This window comes from Podarcis raffonei, chromosome 8 (genome assembly GCF_027172205.1).
Source record: "Podarcis raffonei isolate rPodRaf1 chromosome 8, rPodRaf1.pri, whole genome shotgun sequence".
Lineage (NCBI taxonomy): Eukaryota > Metazoa > Chordata > Lepidosauria > Squamata > Lacertidae > Podarcis > Podarcis raffonei.
Window position 1 is genome coordinate 55,775,791 of NC_070609.1, and position 21,622 is coordinate 55,797,412.

General features: G+C 42.4%; 1 protein-coding gene across 6 annotated transcripts in view; it reads left to right on the plus strand.

The window, feature by feature from the left end:
* Positions 1 to 425: 425 nt before the first annotated feature.
* Positions 426 to 21,622, plus strand: part of CYLD (CYLD lysine 63 deubiquitinase) — a 28,189-nt gene continuing 6,992 nt past the window's right edge. Inside the window, exons 1-10 of one of the 6 annotated variants that reach the window (XM_053400142.1) lie at positions 426 to 539; positions 6,036 to 6,719; positions 7,068 to 7,370; positions 8,607 to 8,712; positions 11,465 to 11,560; positions 13,305 to 13,421; positions 15,401 to 15,780; positions 17,964 to 18,129; positions 19,186 to 19,327; positions 20,911 to 21,033. In XM_053400142.1, the coding sequence (XP_053256117.1) occupies positions 6,246 to 6,719; positions 7,068 to 7,370; positions 8,607 to 8,712; positions 11,465 to 11,560; positions 13,305 to 13,421; positions 15,401 to 15,780; positions 17,964 to 18,129; positions 19,186 to 19,327; positions 20,911 to 21,033 (1,907 nt within the window). In that variant the 5' untranslated portion in view covers positions 426 to 539; positions 6,036 to 6,245. The other 5 variants (XM_053400145.1, XM_053400146.1, XM_053400144.1 and 2 more) reach the window with 5 other exon arrangements.

The following is a 21,622-nucleotide window of genomic DNA, read 5'->3' on the forward strand; positions in this document are numbered from 1 at the left end:
TCCATCAAGAAACCAGCAGTAAGTCCAGCTGGAGAAACGGAACAGACGGAACCCACCAGCCATGCCCTTTACGTACTGAAAGGCTTTCTATGCCTCCATACTGCAGCCAATCGCTAGCGGGGGCTAGGCCACATTTTATCCAATTAAAACCCACCCTCGGCTCCCCACTCCCCACCCCCGCCACTCTAACAACGACTAATGGCAAAGGGACGTAGGCGGGAGCACGGATGATTCAGCCAATTTAATCAGCGCAATCTCTCCGCTTATAGGTGGGAGAGCTGCACCCGCCTTCTTCCCAAACAACCACTGAGCAGGCAGAAACCCGCCGGCTCAGCCAATCCGAGGGGGCTCTTTGGTTTTTATTTATTTATTTCGCTGAGCCTGCAACCAAGCTTGGCCTTGGAAATTCCCTCCGTCGAGGAGAGAGGGGCGGGGGTTGGCTTGGGCCAGGCAGCCAATAGGCAGGAAGAACCGGCGGCGAGCGGCCAGGAGGCGGGAGGGAGAGCTGGAATGGCAGCATCCGCGGTGGCAAGAGCACGGTAGGGTGCGCGCCTTGAAGCCGCTGCCTGCGCCTCTGAGGGGACGAGGATGGGGAAGGCGAGGAGGTGGAGGAGGCGGCGGCGGCGGGTGAGGAGGAACCCCTGAGGCGGCGGCGGGGAGACGGGAGGGGCAGTGGCGGCGGCTGCGGCCTGAGCCGCGAGGGAGCAGCAGGAGGATGGTAATGCCGGCAGCGCCGCTGGGCCGGAGGCGGAGCAGGGGTTGGGGTCGCGGCGGCGGGGAGACGATTGCAGCCTCTTCTGGGGTGGGGCTCCGGCGGCGAGTAGCATTCGCGGAGAAGGAACGTAATGGAGCGCCCATTGCGGGTCCCGGGAGGGAGGGAGGGAGGGAATACCTGCGCTGCCTCCCCCTTCATATTTCCTTTCGCTTTCTGTATTATCCTTATTATTCTTAGTTACGGGCCAATGTTGGTCCTACTCAGCGTAGGCGCATTGGACGCGGCTGGCAGAGGTGCTCGCGGACTCCCGCTCTGGACCAGACTCTGAGCTTGAATTTTAGCCAAGTGCAAATGTTTACCCGTGATGCTGTTGATGATGACCATAAAATTATTATTGGCTTAGTTAGACGGTCTTAATCCTACTCGGCCTAGCACTAGACCATAAATGGCCATGGTTGGCATAGCAGGTTCATTGATTTCAGGGAGTCTTCTCTGGAGAGTGGTTGGGTACATATACTGTACAGTACTGGCCATTCTTATTATTTTATTGTTACGAGTATAAAATCATTATTGGATGTAGACTAGCCTAGTTTTACTCAGAAGGAGGCCCATTGAAGCAAGTGGCCATAACTGCCTTAAAGGGTAAAGGGACCCCTGACCATTAGGTCCAGTCATGGCCAACTCCGGGGTTGCGGCGGTCATCTCGCTTTATTGGCTGAGGGAGCCAGCGTACAGCTTCCGGGTCATGTGGCCAGCATGACTAAGCCGCTTCTGGCGAACCAGAGCAGCGCACGGAAACAGCATTTACCTTCCCGCCGGAGCAGTACCTATTTATCTACCTGCACTTTGACATGCTTTCGAAATGCTAGGTTGGCAGGAGCAGGGACTGAGCAACGGGAGCTCACCCCGTCGCGGGGATTTGAACCGCCGACCTTCTGATCGGCAAGTCCTAGGCTCTGTGGTTTAACCTACAGCACAACCTGCGTCTCTATGACTGCCTTAGGTTTGTTAATTTCAGTGGGTCCATTCTGAGCTGGATTTGAATAGTTGGGTGTGGATATTATATATTACAATCAAATTATTATTGCTTGTAGACGATATTAGTCCTGTTCAGACTTGTCCTGTTGAAGTAAGTGGACATGGCATAGGTTCATTAATGTCAGTGAGTCTACTCTAAGCTAGAACTTGGATACAAATACCTACCTATCATTCTCTCCATCATTGGTTATAGATAATCCTAGTCTTATTCAGAGCAGATCCATTGAAGTAAAATGGACATGGCTGACAAGTTTATTAATTTCAGTGTATCTCCTCTGAATAAGAACATAGTTGGATACAAATACTACTCATTATTATTAAGTAATTAATATTGGTTATAGACAATCCTTGTTCTACTCAGCCTAAACCCATGGAAGAAAATGACCACCAGTGGCATAAGAATTTAGTTGGATACCTCAGCTCCCACTTCCCTTCCATAGTGTTGAATTTTTAAAAATTGTCCTGTATTTAGCATATTAGCTGGCTGCCATGTCAACAAAGGCCTTAGTGGTTCACACAGGCTTCAGGCAATGTACAATTATAGCATTAAAATGCTAAACTCAGTTTTAATTGAAGGCGTCTTCAGGGCAGGGACCTGCCCTCTTGCACTTTGTAAAGTGCCATGCACACTGATGTTGCTGCTTCATGATCATTGTAGTAGTAGTAGTATTGGCAACAAATATTTGTTTGTGTTCTTACTTGCTTTTTATTTGGGGGAAGTCGTTTCTTATTTTTTCTTATGTAGTTTGGCAAATGTGTTCTTATTTTCATGTGCTTTTTGGGGGGAGTGGGTATTTTTCATCTGTCTTCTACAGTAGTTAGTTATCTTACTTTGGTGATTCTTTTACATTTAATTCTGATATCGACTGCCAAACAGCTTTTTCCATACAGCATGCATTGTTCCAAGGGGGTAGCCATGTTTGTGTGTGTTGCAGAAAGCCCACAAAATTGAGTCCTTTTTCACTTCAAAAGTCTGACATACTTGTTGTGGACTGGTCCAGATCCCTCTTTGTAAGATGTGTGAACTGTTTGCCTGATTTATTTATTTAGTTTGCATTTATATCCCACCTTTGCTACAATGAACTCTCCATTCTATCATCACAACAACCATGTGAGGTAGGTTAAGTCATGGCTGAGTGAGGATTTGAACCCTGGACTTCAGGTTCTAGTCCAGCACTCTAGAGCAGGTATAGCCAATATGGTGCCCTTCAGATGTTGTTGGGCTACAACTCCCATCAGCCCCACCAATCTGACTAAGGGTGAGGAATGTTGGGAGTTGCTGTCCATCATGTTGAGAGATTCAGACAGATGCTGCAAAGGCGTGTTTAACAATGTGCCCCGAAGGTTCATTGGGTACAGAGAGTGTGTACCATTTCTACACAGAAATCAAACATGTACAATCACAGTAACCATTTCCCACAGAAATATCTGGCCGCAACATATTCCTACCTTGGATCCATGCCAGATCCTGGCATGTTGCACTATCACTGTGCTTCTCCTATGCTTTGCATAGAAGTACCACAAACAGTACAAATTTTGAATATTATAGCCTATGGTGCTGAGTGTTTCCATCCTCTCCGAAGGTGTGCGTCTGTGTATATGTGCATGCATGTTATACATTCACTGATAATGAGATTTCATTGGATACAAAAGTGAGTTATCCTGCTATACCACAGTGGTGCCTTAGTGTTGCAGCTCGGGCTGGGGAGACCTGGGCTCTGATTTTGCCCTCAGCTGAAGAGCTGGCCTTGAGACTGAGCATCTTTCATGCCAACCTACCTCACAGGATAAAATGGACAGGTGGCCATGTTTGCTGCCTTGAGTTCTTTGGGGTGGGGAGAAAGAAAGGTTATAAATGTAGCTAAAAAAATAAATAGCAAAAGTGTATGCCACACAGTAAATTTTTAAGGAAATAAGAGTCTGGGGAATTATATCCCACAAGGTGTGGTGATGGCTTCCCTAAGTGGTTATTTTAAAAAATAAACAAAAATAGAATTAGGCATATTTATGGAGGAGGGGGGTAGATTTATAACTGGCTGTTAGCTGTAGTGGCTAAATAGAGCCTCCATGTTCAAAGGTTGTTTACATCTGAATACCAATTGTGATAGTAATAAATAAAATGAGGGAGGGCTGTTGCCTTCATACTCTTGTTTTCAAGTTGTCCTCTGGGTAATGTATGACGTAGCATAAGAGAACAACGAAACCACAGTACAATTAAACATGATACCAAAAATAAACAGAATAAAAATCATAACATTGTAAAGCCTGTATAAATATCACATTGCCAGCAAACAAAAGAACCCCAGGTTATTAAAATGTAACTTTGCTGTGCACTCCCAAATCCCTGCTTAAATAAACTTTCATCAGTTTCATAAAACTAACATTAGGTCTGGCCTGCTAAATTTATATGAGAGAGAAAAATCTATAGTGAAGGTGCATCTGCCAAAAAGCCTCATTCATACCCCACCCCTTGTCACTTGTGGATTTTTTTTTTAAACTCTTTTAACATATAAGACAAGGGCTATAAAGAAAGAGTCTACTGTACTCATTAAATCACTTCATCATCAATATGAGCTGCCCATATGTCCTAAAAGCTCCCCAAACAAAGAGAGAGAGCAAGTCATAGTTCAGAGGCAGAGCACACACCTTGCATTCAGAAGACCCGAGGTTCGTCACCTGGTGCAGCTGGGGAATATTTCTGTCTTAAACGCTGAATAGCTGTGGCCAGTCAGTTTACAGCACTGATGGGGGATCTTTGGCCCTCCAGATGTTTCTGATCTACAACTCCCATAAGCACCAGTAAGCATGACCATGCTTGCTAGGGATGATGAGAGTTGTCGTTCAGCAACATGGGGGGAGGCAAAGGTTCCCCATTTTTTGTACAAACAATATTGAGTTAGATGGAACAGTTGTATAGGGCAGTTTCCTATGTTCAGAAAGAAACACACAGTTGAGTAGTATTTCTGCTCTAGATTTTCTCTGTTTCTTGTGTCAAAAGACTAAGAACTGTCTTGCTGTATCAGACCATAATTAAGCATCCTCCTTCCAACAGCAGCCCCACCAGATTCTTCTGGGTCAATCAGAAGCACAGTGATGACCTTTTCTCATCATTTGTTCTCATCCTGCAGCCTTCAGTGCAGTAACATTTAACCACCATGGCAAATAGGTGTTTGAGGGTGCATATGTAACAAATAACCAACTTTCCCTCATATAGCTTGCTTTTAGGTGTGTACATAAAAAAAAACCACCCAGAGACATTTTTTGGGGAAGGAGCAAGTTGAAGGGCCAAATTTGACAGGTGGATGGAGCTACCCACTTGTCAGTCGCCAAACACCATAGTGACAGCAGGTGATGCTGCCCTTTGAAACCCTGACTGTTAGGACTTCAAAGCAAAGCATGGGGTAATTGAAAGCACTTTTGCAAACAGCCCACCACAGCATGGGAAGAGTCGCATAGACAAACTGAGCAGTTAAATAAGCATGTGTATATTATTTATACATGGTAGTGTTTGTTTAATGGTCTTGTAAGTTGGGGGTGGGGATTCAAACCTCCCTTGATTCTCATCTTAGAGGATCCTTTTACAGCCAGTTTAGCTGTAAGGCACCTATAAAGAACTTTGGTGCCCTTTTCAATCTCTAATTGTTAAGTATTTTGTCTCTGATTTATTTTGTTCTGTGCTTCTTTGGGAAACATGTCATACTAAGAACAACTTTCGACTCAATCTGAGGATGACTATTGAGTTCACTGCCACCAAGCTATTTCTGGAAATGGTTAATCCACTTGCTGCTTTCGTGAAACTGTATGGTGAATTGCTTTTGTGTGCAAAAAAATTGAGCTGTACTTCTGTGAACTTGCATTGTGGTCCTCTGTGCGGTGATATATTTCTTGTTGTCTGTCTCTTTCCAAAACAATAAACAAATGAATCCTGTATATTGGGTTCATTCTTCTTAAAAATGGGGAAACTATTCTAGTCTGCAGTAGCAAAGCAGAAACAGGTGTGCACTTGTTCAAGTTTTAAATAAGGATTATATAGACCAGATATCTCCAGTCACAATGAAAGTGAGGCTGCAAATATAGCATTAGGTCAGTTTTATTATGTAGATGAAATCTTCAGTATGACCTTTGTGGCTACCCAAGTATCTCTCTCTTGCCAGCTGGTTGCTGTCATAGATCTATAAAAACCTGTGTTGTTTCTTTTGAAAGTGGTTTGTTTTCTTTTGCTTTGTTCTTACTATGACATCCTTCAGCTGCCACTGATACTATCTTTTATTTTTGTGTCCAGGTCATCCGTTCTGGATTTAGCTCATTAGGACATGGATGAAGAATCATTAACTCACTATGGGAAATCGAACAGGGGCCTTTTAGTAGGAGCATCTAATTCCTTGGCAGTTATGTTGGCAACTTGGCTTTCTTGAACGTTTCTTCTTTGTACTCATACAAAGCTTGAACCATATTGAATCTAGGTTTGTGGAGTTAAAAAAAAAAAGGCAGCATGTCCTATTGGGAAGAGCGTATATTTTATTTGCTTCTCCAGGAATGCAGCATTGTAGACAAACAGACTCAAAAACTGTTGAAAGTACCCAAGGGAAGCATTGGCCAGTTCGTTCAAGACCGTTCTTCAGGAGGACACACCAGAAGCAACCCTTCGTCAAAAAGCAAAAAATTGCAGATAGGAATCAAGATTTTGGAGCAGCCCCATGTGGTCCTCTTTGTGGATGAAAAAGAAGTTGTTGATATAGATGAGAAGCGAGCAGAACTGCTGTTGGCAATTACCAATTGTGAGGAGAGATACAGTATATTTAAAAGTAAAGGTAGACTGAGCAAGGGTCTCCACATTGAGGTTGGCTCACCAGTGAAAGTACAGCTGCGATTAGGAGATGAGAAATATCCTGGAGTTGTTCGCTTCAGAGGACCATTAATACAAGAAAGATCACTCTCTGGGATATTTTTTGGAGTGGAGCTTCTGGTAAGTTTTCTTCTTCTAAGGCTCTATGCATTGGGTCAAACAGACGCTGTGTGTTGCTGTAGAAACATTCTGAAAAGGTGCATAGTATGAGTCTTTTTACTTAGTATATTTGTATCCTATTTCTCCTCTGAGGAGCAGAGGCCAAAGTATATTGATCCCCACACCATTTTATCCTCTCAACTAACTTGTAAGGTAGGTTGGGCTCAGAGTGTTGAGCAACCATCCTAAGATCTGAATGAACCTCATGACCAGGCATAGGTTTCAACCTCGGTCTCCCCGAAAACCAATATTTTAATTACTCCTATGACAGTTCTTAATGAGCTATGTTTTTTTCTCCTGCAAACCTAGGAAGAAGGCCGTGGTCAGGGTTTTACTGATGGACAGTACCAAGGCAAACAGCTGTTCAGATGTGACGAGGACTGTGGAGTGTTTGTTGCACTAGACAAACTAGAGCTGATGGAAGATGATGACAATGAGCTGGAGAATGACTATGCAGCTCCAGTTGACTCAATGCAGGTAGAACTTCCTCCTTTGGAGCTCAACTCCAGGGTTTCTGTGAAGATAGGAAAGAATATAGAGTATGGGACAGTTATATTCTGTGATGTCTTACCAGGAAACGAGAGTTTAGGATACGTTGTTGGAGTGGACATGGTAAGAAATTAACCTGATTCTTAACTTTTTGCATGTGTGTTAAATAGAAGTACATGCAATAGTGGCGGGGAGAGATGGAATATTGGCAAGCTACTTATGGCTCTCGATTGCTATGTATAATTGCCACCCAGCAGCTTTTTTTAGCATTGGGTAAAAATGTATTGAGTTAGGCTTGGGAACAGCCACTTGCCTGATCGTGCATGGCAAGAAAGAATCTCCTCCAGGGGATCAGATGGTGCAGCTTTACTAAAGTTTTATTTCTCCCTTGCTGAGCCATAAATGATTGCCCATGTGTATCCACATTAGGCAGGCTAGTAAATTTATTGTATGCGCTAGTAACTTATGTGGGCTTATTTACAGGGCCTTACTAAATCTTACCTGACACTAGCCAGGCAAAATACCCATTTTCTTGCTTCTAATGACCAGCCTGCTTTGCTAAATAATGTTCCAGGGTTGGCACTACTGATCTTTTATAGTTTTGAAAATACAGCCACGACAATTTTTGCCTGCAAGGAAAATGCGAGGCTCTGGCGTAATGTAATTCTGTATGTTGAGTGCAATTCTCAAGCACTACAGTAACATATGCTGATCCTCGTCTTTCTCCTACTTGTGTTTTGAAACCAGAAGACTTACTGAGGCTTGAAATAAAGAGAATGAAACTGAACTATTACACCCTTAGAATATTAGTAGGCATTCAACATGAAAAAAATGCACCTTAATGTACTTGTTCACCCTTGCTCTTTAAGGAGGTAGGCAAGTCTTCCCAGTGCTGGAAGCTGCCTCTTAATGCCAGAGAGATGAAATATATCCTTCAGGCATGAAAGCCATTTATGTACCTGTTGTGAATGGCTTCCGTTGTGAAACTTCTGGCTTCAGTTGTGGAACTTCTGTGCTGCTGACAAACTTTGCTTGGCTTTTCTCCCACCACTTGGGAGGAGTGTTTTTTTGCTTTTGTTTCAATGTTGCCATCATCAGTGTATTAGTGTCTGTGGTACATTTGTAACCAAACAACATTGCAGAATGCAATCTGTTTCTCTAAATGTGGAAGACGAAATGACAACACTACAAGTGTGACACTTGAAATGTTGTTGCAGAGCAAGTGTTTGCATTTCTTGTGAAAGCTCGTGCTTCCTGTCTGGGCTGCATGTAGCCAAGAACTTTAATTGAACCATGTAGATGGTTTCTTGAGTATCTTCACTTCGGCAACGTGTAATGGTGTTTTAAAACGATTTTTAGGATAATCCAATTGGAAATTGGGATGGAAGATACAATGGACAACAGCTCTGCAGTTTTGCAAGTGTTGAAAGCACACTTCTCTTGCATATCAATGATGTTATCCCAGGTACAATTTGTATATTTTGTCTATAAAAAAGAAAAGTGAGCAAACCCCAGTTCTTAGCATACATCCTTGTGTCTAATCATAGTTTTAATGTTGCTCAGGATTCAATCATTTTGCTTTAGTCTTAAACATATATGGGAGTGGGGTGGGGATTCCACTAAACCATTGATGGGTTATATTATTGCTTTGCGGCCTTGGCTTGCTTTATTTCTGGATATGCTCCTGTGACTCCTACATGCTTCTGTATAGACATCTCCCTTCTTTCCCTCTCACTATGATGTGCCATAGTAACATAGTGCTGTATTTTGGTATTGGTGGTTCCTTGGCCCTTTCCTGGTGTTAGAATTTGAAGGTTGAAGGCTTATGGTCACTGCAATGTGGCACTGGGTTTTCTCAGTTGATGAATTTTACTGCTGTATTGTAGTACAGTCATACCTCGGGTTACAGCTGCTTCAGGTTGCGTTTTTTTGGGTTACGGACCACCAAAACCCGGAAGTACCAGAATGGGTTACTTCCGGGTTTTAGCGGTTGCGCATGCGCAGAAGCACTAAATCGCACTATGCGCAGAAGTGCCGAATCGCAGCCTGCGTGCAGATGTGGGTTGCGAACGTGCATCCCGCACGGATCACATTCGCAACCCGAGCGTCCACTGTATTGTATGTGGTAGGGGAAAGGCAAAACTGTTCTTATTTGCCGCTAATAACTGAGTCTACATAATTACTTGTCTCCCAGTCAGTATTTTAAAGGCCATACATAGATAGTGAAAAATAGCACATAAATGCCTTTCCAGGTGGTTCTGCATTTTTCATGCAGTAATATTTGCTTAATCAGAAGGGCACTGTGCACTGGATTGTTTTCTTACACTTTCTTCAAAGGAATATGTTCCAGCGATGCCCACATATGCTCCGACAAAAGAATTGGCACTTGTGAGCAGTGCTTGGAGCCACAGGCAATCTGTTCTTTCTTCCCTGTTATTAGAGTGCTGCATTTTCTGTTCAGAAGCTCTTGCTGCATGGTCACTTCTATGCTGCATATAGGGCTACAATATGGAAGCTTTTGCTGCTTGGCTTTTTGGCTGTGTGGCAGGGTTAACAAATGCCCTCCCTGAACAGGGAGAGATTTGGTGGTTTGCCCAGTCAGGCTCTACTAAGTTGAACCACAGGGAGGAATAAGCATAATGCTAGTTTGTTGGACAGACCTTGTTTTGACCCTTGCACTAAACAGAAAAAGTTATGGCTAGGCTGCCGGGGCGGCTAGAATTTTGTACAGCAGTCTTGTGAGATGATGGTGTCAGAAATCTAGAGTTTCACCAGGGAAAGGGGAACTGGAATTGGAATTTAAAAGGGAGGCCAGGCTGCTGTCCGAGGAGAGTTTCTTTCCTGCAGCAGGAAGTTCCAGGTGCAACTAATGCTGTTACATTTGAGCTAATACCGCTTTGAGTTAACTGAGATGGATGGGTCACTGCAATGTATTACTCAAGTGATAGGATGCAGCAGGATCTGTGATGTACAGTACATGAACTTTAGAGAACATGAGAGCAAATATTAACTTGGAAACAGCACACTCTTCAAAGTGGTTTTAAAAAAATGAAATAGGGCTTTTAATTGTAAGGAAGATGCTATAGACAGATTGCCATTTTAAGCATAATTGTCATATTGTACAAACTTGAGGCAGTGCTTTGCTCCTGCTACTTCTTTCTTAAAGAAACCTACTAGGACATTTTTTCTTGAAGGATCAGTCTTTCGAAAAGATGCTTTCTTCACTGTCTGGCTAGAGATGAGCTCCAGTGAAAGTAACTGAAGTGTTTTAATAGAGTTATTCCCCAGGGGCAACTTGGTTAAAATGCAATTGAACAGCTATATTCCGATTATGAAACATGAAGACACATTTCATTTGAACTCTTTAGTGAATACATGGCATGGTTAAAAATCCTCAGATGTTATGCAGAGTAAATGGCAATCTTCTGTGGGTATGATAACCATACTATTTTGGTGAGGAGTCTAATTTAGCAAAAAGCACAATATTTTCTATTTGAATTACTGCTTTTTTTATGCATGCCTAGCTTTCTTCTCCTCAGTCTTTTTCTTATTGTTGTTGCTGCAGCTGTTCAATCACATCTCCAGCAAAAATATTTTTTTAAAAAAAGTTTCAGTGATGGGGGCTTTTTATCTTTTTTTAAGTTTGATAAGTATTTGCTTCTTCCAAACCACATATGAAGCAAATAAACTTACCATAACATGAAGCCAGTGATCACTTTGGAATTTTTCTTTGGCTGCGTTATTTCTCAATACAGCATTTTACAAGGTTCACCATAATTGATTGGTGCAGTGTGGGAGGAAACATATTCTAAAACTTCTGTGAGAGCAAATCCAGCTTTTTTGCTTCAGTGTCAGTAAAACAGAGCTATGCCCTGAGATTTTGGAAGAAAAAAAAAGGCTAGGCTAGATGTCCCATTGTGTTTTTAAAAGTATATATTAATAGCTATAGTCATCCTTATTTAACAGTTTTGTATGGGTCTCAAGGGAGGCTGCCTTCCATATTATGGTTTCTACTTATGTGAGTGTTCCTGAAACTGATTAGTTTTGTCCAAGTGACTATCTGAAAGAAATTCTGGATTTCACAAGTATTACTGTGACTTGCTTTATATCCTAAAGGTGCGTCTATTTTGCACTAAACTGGTGCTTTAAAGCTAATGCTATCTATACTATGTACTGTGTGGTGGTGTAAGATATCTTAACCTTCTACTCTATTTTAGAGGCTGTGTCTCAAGACAGGAGACCTCCCAAACTTGCCTTTACATCTAGAAGTGGCTGTGACAAAGGATTCAATCATAGTAAGCCAAAGTCTACAGGTACTTTTACTCAACTACTATTTAGCAAAGTGCCAGGTATTTCTACTGTCCTTGTACATGAGAATTGTGACATGCAGTCCCTTGGAGTTGTGGGTTCAGAGGTGGGTTTCCACAGAACTGATCCCCCATGTTTTGTAGAACAGTGGCTCCCCAATAAGTGGAATGTGTAACAAGATACTACATTTGCTTGCATAGTTAGCATACAAAGGAGGTTAGATTGTACATCTTGTGAAACATTTCTGAGGATTTTCCTGTCTTGCACTTGTTTTGTAAAACTGTGGGAGGGATTTCTCTTCCCCCAGACTGAGTGCACGAATAGCCTACACATGGCTATGGAAGTAGAATTTTTTGCTTGGTTTCAGTCGGCTCTGACCACAGTGACATATGCCTTAGTTACATATTGTTTGTATTACTGTAACACACTACCTGTGACTGCCTTTAAAGAGTGTTCAGAAATCAGCTGATTCAGAATGCTGCAGCTCAGCCTGTTGACCAGGGCTGGGTATAGGGAGCATGTAATTCCCATACTACAACAATTTTGCTGGTTACTTGACTGTTTTCTGGTCACAATACACAGTGCTCGTTGCTACATATAAAGCCCTACTTGACTTGGGGACCAGATACCTGAAAGACCGTATTTTCCTATTCAAGCATGCCTGGGTTTTTTTTTAGATCTTTGGTAGAGGTCCCTCTTCCTGTCTTACCAACATCTTAAGCACGTCTGTTGGTAACTCAAGAGAGTGCTACCTTGGTGATTGCTTCTAGACTCTGGAATTCTTTGCCAAGGAAGGCCTGACTAGCCCTTCTCTGATGACCTTCTGCTGGGAAGCAAATACACTTTTATTCAGACATAACATTTAGCCTCATAAGTTGACTGTTATAGCCAAGGTAAAAGTTGCAGTTTGGGCAACTGGCTGTTGTGTGTGTTGGTTTTAAGGGATGTTTTTAAGCTTTGTATTTTTTCTTGTTAGTCACCTTCAGCATCTTTTGATGGAAAGGTGAAATATTAATTTAACAAATAAAGATAATAAACAGATAAAGCACTTTGTTCCATTGCTCTGGAAAGCATTAAAAGTGGTTATTACTGCAATTTGCAGCCTGTTAAAGGCTAACAAATGTATTATGGCAGGAACTTATGTGGGCTAGAGTCCATTTCATCAAATGTGTGAACCTTATGGAGGAATCAACATAATGTGTTCATCCCATTGCAGCAAAAAAACCCACAAAACCTTGTAGCATCTTAAAGACAGCTACTTCTCTAAGAGCAGAAAGGTCAAGTAATTCTAACCTAAAGTGGCCAATTAAATACTCCATGTACGTTCCTTTGGAAGTAAACATTCTGAAGTGAAAGCTCCATATTTTTGAATTGTTCCTGCAAGTAATAAAGGGAACAGAGTTCCACTGAATAGGAGATGGAGGAGGTTAAAGAGGTACAGTTAATTGTCTGCAACTTGAAAGGTTCTCTCTGTGTAGCTTGAAAATGCAAGCTGACAACATTAACAATATGGGTGCCAAGGGGGTTATACCTTTGTTGCAGAGATTGGACCAGATGATTGGCAGGTTTCTTTCTTAAAGTTGTACAAGTTAGACTCTGGTAATGACATTTTTACAGACCCTACTCTTAATAAGCTTAGCAGGAAGACTTGGTTTAAAGGACTGTAAGGCTTGTTTTTTTCCATAATGCAGCATTTTTTATGTTTTTTTCCTCCCCTTTGTCTCCTTTATGACATGGTTTGTGTCTTAGGTGCACTCTCAGACCCTGGAAATAGAAACAGATCAGAAATTTTCTACACTTTAAATGGCTCTTCAGTAGATTCCCAACCACAGATGAAATCAAAAAACACATGGTGTATTGATGAAGGTAATGAGAGACTAGACATTAAGTTTGATCACAGGCATAATAACAAATTATATGATGATTAAATATACTGCCTTCAGATTATTCTGGCCACATTTTGTGTGTACTCCCTAACAAAAGACTTTTTAAAGGGCTTACTTCAGTTGAGATGTGTATTATTATCCTGTGTAGTGGCCAGAATCCAAAGAGCTACTTAAGCTCACATGAGGAGCTTGGTGCTAGCCCAGGGGAATTTATTTTACTGTCTCATTTGCACAGCTGACCCCTATACAAACTGCTTTTGAAAATTGCCCTCTTTTTCTGAAGCAGTTTGCTATGGTTGGGGGCTCTGAGAAAAATGAGTGGGCTCACAGTGTTAGTTTTCCTTCTTCTTTGGATCCTGGCCTAAGTTTATTGAATAACTCAAGGCATTTTACTTGGCACATCTCACATAGTAACTTGAGCTTTTCAGCCATAATAGATAATTCCTTAGGCTACATTCTGTGCACATTTGAGCCTAGCCTTCTTATTAGACCAGCTGGACTGTAGGCACAGGATGCAAGATGCTTATAAATAGTAACTTACCACTATCTCAGCTTGTGATCTCATATGCTGAGCATTGACTCATGATTTATTTACATATCTTCAGGTAGTGTTGGTGACTTTATTATTTGGAACCTCTGAGTTGACAGGTCCTGCCTTTGCTAGAATTAGGTTGGGGTGCAAACTTACATTTTTGAATTATAGACTTTTCCATTACAGAGAGGCGGCATTCAGTTTTTTTCAGACACAGGACCCAGCTAAGTCAACATGCATCATGAAATTCAGTTTAAATCTTTCTGTTGTATATGTTTTCCCCAGTTCCTTCATTTTCTTTTTCTGATAACATTTACACTGCACACATGCTAGGTTTGCTTCTCCCCAGGGAACTTTGGGAATTGTAATTTGGGGATGGAGGAAAGAGAACAGTATTTTCTAAGTGAATTCTTGTTAGCTGTGCTGAATTACAATTCCTAATGTTTTAAGCCACAACAGTTAAGCTAGTAGTGTGTAACCAGTGTAAATCTAGTACAAATGCATTGTTTTCCATCTCTCCGCATATGGGATTGTAGTTAATGAGTTGCCCAATAGTCTTCTTTAATAATAATAAACTGCCAACACAAATGCAGAATGCACCCTGGAAGTTACATTTTGAAGAATACAGAACAGTGGTCTCCACACTTTCTACGTTCAGGGAACCCTTTCCGTGCCAGCTTGTCTCCTGAAGAACCCATCTGCCATAGGAACCCTGTGCACTGGAGAGGAAACTGGAGGAAAGCTTTATAGGGTGTACGTACAGTTCGTACAGAGCAAAGGCCAAACTTGTATGGTACTTCTGATGCCTGCATGAACTGAAAGCATGCAAGAACCCCAACAAACATAAACATTCAGTGCAGGTTGGGATCAACGCAGAAGACTGGTAGCAAGAACACCAGTTTCATAGAATTTAGTAGAAAAACCACTCCTTTAGTTATAATTAAAGTAACATCCTTACATTGCAGCTAAACGTTCATCAGTTTTGTTGACTGGCAAATTAAAGAAAAATCTGATGTCCTTCTGATCTTTCTGCTTCCTCTGAAGATTTCTGTCAGAGTAAGAGCATAGATATTCACTTGAAAGTAGGTCTCATTATGTCCAATGGGGCTTACTCCCATAAATGTGTGTATAGGATTGTAGCCTGAGTCTCTTCGTTCTCTCCCCCATCCCTCCCTTGGAAAAATGATGGGGAAAATGCCTGTCCCTTGTTACCTCATCTCGCTTGGCTTTTTCTGAGCAATTGCCAGAGTATGCTGTTTTAAATATAAGTAGGTCATTCTTTCAGAATAGAATCTAGTGCAAGAGAGAGATGCCATGCATATTTTACTCCTTTTGTGTAGAAAGCACACAGCATTAGTTCAGACACTTAGTAAATATTATTCTAATTCATATGCTTATTTACTGTTTTTCTAAAAACAATTCAACAGTTGCTGAAGATTCTGCAAAGTCCCTTAACGACTCCTCTACTGGGTTTGGGCACTCTTCGCCGCCGCTGCAGCCTCCCCCAACGAACACTTTATCTGCCGAAAACAGATTCCATTCCCTGCCTTTCAGTCTGACTAAGATGTCCAGCGGCAGCAATGCTATTGGACACAGTCCGCTCTCTTTATCTGTACAGTCGGTTATTGGAGAGGGGAACGCAGGGGCCACCCAGGAGAGCACACCGCCGATGGTAGCGCCCATCAACATGCATGGGCTAGAAGCAGGTTCCTTGGCGGAAGTAAAAGAGAACCCACCTTTCTACGGAGTAATCCGTTGGATTGGGCAGCCTCCGGGAGTCAACGAAGTGCTAGCGGGGCTTGAACTGGTAAATAACGTTCGTTTCAAAAGTTTGCCACTCCTGCCCATTTTATGTCCAGCTACTTTTTCTTTTCTTTTAAGAAACACCTGAGCCCTATTCAGGTGTTCTCCCCTCTGCACAGTTACCATCACATAGCGATTGGGAGAGCAGGGCTTGCTTCTTGTCCCTGCCGACTCTGTATCGCAGTCACCACTTCCACAGTCCTCCAGATCATAGTTCTAAACTGCATGTGGAGCCCTCATGAATAGAAACATCTCCCTCCTGCAGAGGCTTGGGGGCTGTTGGCAGAGTGGGGTGGGACACAGAAGCACTCTCCTTAAAAAGGTTGGTAATTGCGTGAGCAGGGAGACCACACCTGCAGAGGGCTCTTGTTCTGCTGAACTTTGTAGTTCAAACTTGTGGCGTCAGTAGAATCTGATTCTTAGCAGTGTGAAAAGTTGTAGCGTGGTTCACAGCACAGATTTACCTTGCCCCACTTACCTCTTCAAATAGATGTTCAGTTTACCTCTTGCCTTCCTTGACAGAGGTAAGTAACAATTGTGTTTCCAGGCAAGCAGAAAAGTGGCAGAATTGCACCTCTCCTTTCCGTGCTGCCCCTTTGGCTTTGACTGGAAAGAGTAGCATGGAGATACTGTATCCAGGTCAGTTGCAGTGATAAAGAGGTGAATGAGCAGCTGGAATAGTATGGATCCAGTGTGTATGTGTGTACATACACTCAGTGATTCCATGACTATTTGAAAAGCTGAGATTCTTGCCTTGTTTAATGGCCTTGAACCTGGAGTTGTCTGACCTTTTCTGTTCATGTGGCAAGACAGTCTCAAAGGAAGTGCTTTCTGCCAGGAATTCTAGGTTAAAGAACTGCATTTTAAAAACTTTTCTACTTGAGGGATCCCTTTCCACATCAACATTGAACCCCTTGCATGCTGCAGAAGCTTCTGGGAAAAGGCATTCAAGAAGTGTGTGTGCAGGGTACTGGTGAGATCTGTTGGGCCTTGCTGCCATCCTGCATCAGCTGGGCATGTTATAAGGCACACTTGCCAAGTCCCCTCTGTAGCTTTATATTGCTGGGGAATATAAGCAAGCTGTTTTCCAGAGAAGCCTCTCTGCCATTATTGGACCTTCTCCTTCCTGAAACTGTTTGAAAGCCACTAAATACCAGCAGGATGATAGTATTTTAGATGCTGGATACACTCGCAATGTAAAACTTGTTTAATTATCGTAGTTTACATGTACTCAGTATCTGCTTTCTCCCTGTAAAGAAGCAAATTACAACAGGAAATGTAAACTGGTGTTGAAACCTGTTGCTTGTATATGTATTGCTGTATTAGCTAGTAAGCTATTTTCTTAGCAAGTGGCAAAAAAACTTTTGGGCATAATGAATTGATGTTGACATTAGAGAGAGATTGCACTGCACAGCATCCTTAAAATCATTTTTAATAAGAATTAATAGCATGCATGCTCAACTCCCGCATGGCTAAACAAATGTTGGTACCTTTGCATACAGTAATTCCCCATGGAACTTGCTGTGGGCTGATGTGTTTTCTGGGAGGCAAGCAGAACAATCCATCATCACACTTGGGGAAAAATTGGGGTGGTGAAAAATAGAATGCACTCATATTTTCATTTTCCCCCATCACCTACAATGGGCTAGCAGACTAAAAATGAAAGTTTTGAGCTATCTATTCAAAAGGTACGCAAAGCACTTGGATTTGCTCTCTCCAAATGCCTTATTAAATTTGCATTTTCAGTTCTATGTTGAGCTGTCCATGAGTTTTGAGTGTTTAGATAGGTGGTCTCTTTCTCCATTGACTTAGGTTTTCCCCACCAAAATAGTTTTACAATTGTAAATAGAATTTTCAGAGAAGATGGCATTGCTTAATGTGGCTTTTAGCATGATGTTGCTGTGGCTTAATCAGGTCAACCCTTTAGAGCTGATATGGCAGACTTGGCACACACAGTGCAACCTTGTCAAACACTGCTGTTGCTTGACTGCCATTTGTTTTGGCCGTTTGTCGGCAGAGGCTCTTGGGGAGACAGGAGGATGCTTACAGGATTGCACCCAGATCATGGCTTCATAGCTAAAAAACTATTAGGTGCTTCAAATATGATATTAAGGAATAGCTTCCAAGGTGCTGCATGTGTTAGTTTTTCCATTAAGGCAGGTAAGTCTGCCTGTTTGCCTTTTCCAGGAAGACGAATGTGCAGGCTGTACTGATGGAACATTTAAAGGAACTCGATACTTTACCTGTGCACCCAAGAAGGCTCTCTTCGTTAAGTTGAAGAGCTGCAGGCCAGATTCCAGATTTGCTTCATTGCAGCCTGTGTCCAACCAGATTGAACGCTGCAACTCCTTAGGTATTGCTCTTTTCTTTCCCTCTGTTTCCTATTTCTATCTAGCCATGTAAAACTAAGTCTCTCTCGATTAGGAATAAATTTAATACATTTCCATATCAATTTATTTATAGTTACCACCTTCAAAAGGTTTTTTAAAAACAAAACAAAACCTATTTCAAATGGGTAACAAATGAAAAACTCTCGAACAAGCAGATTATTGTTTTATTGTTTACTAAATTCCCATCCTGCCCTTCATCCCGAAGGAGCCCAGGACGGTAACAATAGCTCCAGCATCCGGGCAGGCTGATGTGGGGAAAAGCGCTCTGTCAGGTATTTTGGACCCAAGTCAAGTAGGGCTTTGTATGTCTGTGTTGAACACTGGGCTCAGTAGCAAATTGGCAACCAGTAGACTTTATTAAGTAAGAAAAGTCTGTGAAAGAAATGCTAGTTTTCATGCTGTTGCTTCCTACACTTAAGGCATCTGCAGTATATTTGAAATTAGTGTCAGTTATAGCTAGCATTTGGAAGGATCAGCACGAAGATGGCCTCTGTGGTTTTAGATCCTTGTTTTTTATGGATACTGAAGATGAAAAGTACTACAGGCTTGGGACACTTGAGCTTTTTGACATGTATGAACTGTCCTCAATAACTTCACCCTAGCATCTTCAGTGTTGGTTTGTTATTGCTAGCAGGTTACCTTTGTTCTGTGTTGGAAGAAGTTATTTTCATGATGCACAGCCCGCCCTATCCAAGGGCAAAAAAGTCTGGCGGGGGGAGGCACTCAAGAAAATTGCAGGAACGTCCAGATGCAAAGGGAGGCAGGATGATCAGATATGGCTTGGTTGTGTACGTGGGAGAAATTAAACCGCCAAAGCCAAGGGAGTGAGGTGGTGGAGGAGGAGCAGGTAGCTACTTCTATGCAAGCCATACCAGTCAAAGAACCCCTGAGGCCTCACCATCTGCTTCTCAGTTCCTCCAAGGACAAACACTGCCACTTCATTCTCCCTTGCTGCTGCAACTCTTGGATCCACGAAGGAGTTCGAGTCCCTTGCTTACTCTCAACCTTTTGTCTTTAAGCTTTTGGGGGTTACCTAAGTGAAGTGGTTGAAGAAAACACTCCCCCCAAAATGGAAAAAGAAGGTCTAGAAACAATGATTGGAAAGAAGAAAGGAATTCAGGGTCACTATAACTCCTGCTATCTGGATTCCACCTTGTTCTGGTAAGTAAGGAGCTGTCCTTTGAACGCCTAGATGAGGGGAAAGGACATGAGTGCACAACAAACAGCGCAAATATTTCAGATGAAAGTTGAGTAGAGTGACATTAGCCGTCTATTGTGCTTTGCTGTGCAGTGAATGGAGTTCACTGAAAGTAGCTTGACCTGGAAAGGTGAGGAATTCAGTGTGGGTGATTTTCTCAGTGAAGCCATTTCCTGATGCTTTAATCTTGATCTGCTGTGTCAGATTTCCTTTTGGGGAGGCTGGGAAGCACCTCACTGCCTCTTGCATGGCTGGATGAGTGGATGAGGAGGAGGAAGTAGTGGCAGGTGAAGGTCCATGGGGAAGGTTGTGAATGGATCAAATGAGGTGACACTACTGGGGTTCTGCTGTGGCCTTGTCCACAGTATGGGATGTAACACGACCAGCCTCTGTATTTATATTGCACTTACAGAATACCTAGCTCTTTGTGATAGATGGCCATTACAGCGGAGTCTGAAGTAGCCAGAAATTGCAAAATTAACTCTGATTTGTTGTGCTTCCTTGGCACAGCAAACACACCTGTCTCAATAACGCAAAAATACATGTTTACAAAAAACAAGCAAACATGAGAGTAGCAATAGCAGCCAGGCAAAAAAGCAGACAATCTACATTACCAGTTGGAGAGCACCTGATCCTTCCCTGTCATTGTCTCACTGTCTTCTACAGCAAGGATGGGGAACCTGTGGCCCTCCAGAGGTTGTTGGACTACAACTCCCATCAGCCCTGGTCCTTATGGCCAGTGGTCACAGATGATGGGAGTTCATCAGCATCCGGGGGGCTGCAGATTCCTCATCCCTGTGCTACTGGCTTAAAACTTTCCGTAGGGTTTAGAGTTCTTCCTCTCCACTTTCATGTAGAGTGGTGGTAGCGGAGCCACATCTGCTTGCTAGATCACATAAAATTGTGATGTAGCAGCCAGCCCCTTAACCAGCTGTTCTCTCCAGGAAGTAGATGACTGTGAGTTCTCTGCCATAAAACTGTCAATAAATAAACATAAAAATAAAGGAAAAACCCTCTCTGAAGGCCCTCATTTCATTGTATGACAGTCGTATTGACTATCATTGAGAGTGGGATTGCACTTCTGGCTGCTGTTTGACAGCTTTGGCTGAATCTCACCCTGGCAGCAAGCTTGCATTTTCCCCTCGAGAAACTGGGAGAGATGGTATGCTTCTGATGTCTTTCAATCAAAATTGGCTAACTTCATCTTTCCTACTTCTAGTCTGCTCCTTATTCTACTTGCTGCTCCTTTTAATATTTGATGGTAGAGTTCACATTCTGTATACTATGCAAAGTGGCTCAAACTTCCTTTGTAAAGTGTAAGGTAGTATGCATAGTAGCCTCAGCTTTTGGCAAGACTGGAACAATTCCCTGCCAAAACTCAGATCCTCTTGCTGGCAGTAAGGAATAGTTCTAGTTTCTTCTGTTAGTAGCAGCAGTCCATAGTGGCAATGCAAGAGTGAGATGCCCTTCACAAGCACCTCAGCTTTAGGGTATCCTCTATTGTTGCTGTGTTTCCAGATTGAAATTAGCTTCTCCCCTCTTTCAGCCTGTTTGCATTCAGCTCTGTTTTGGACACAGTCTTGCTCAGACCAAAAGAGAAAAATGATGTAGAATATTACAGTGAAACTCAAGAGCTTCTGCGGACAGAGATAGTCAATCCTCTCAGAATGTAAGTACGGGCAAATGAATTGTTTCAAAATTTTCAATAGTTTTCAAAATGTATTCCTTGCTTACCATTTCTAGTCTTCCCTGTACAATGTATAGATAGGTGAAGAGCCGAGTGTATTATTGGCAAATACAGGCAGATGGTGAAGGCTTAGATATGTGGCCTGCACCCTAGAGCATGATCCAGAATCCTATGTAACATGCAGGTATTTCTTTGGCAGAATTCCTTGAAAGCAGAAAGTTTGGAAACGACTTTGCTAAATCAACCCCCCCCCCCCCAGTTTCTACCTAGCCCTTTCAACTCTTTTCTTGTTTAACCCATACTGCTTTTTTATATAGTTCCAGCTCCCTGGTTTTTGTCAGCAAGGTGTGGCATTCCTGATGTGGAACTCAATATCATTTCTGCTGGGATGAGTACAATGAGAAAATGAAAGGGCCCTTTGTTTTCATTCCTAGAAGAGCAGTTGGAAGAATGTTGCATATATTCAGAATATGTATGGAGGCTTCGAAACAAGTTGGCTCTGAGTATAGCTGCATTGCCCTCAATTCAGAAAACCGACATACTTCTTCAAAATGTGGGGCTCAGAAACTGA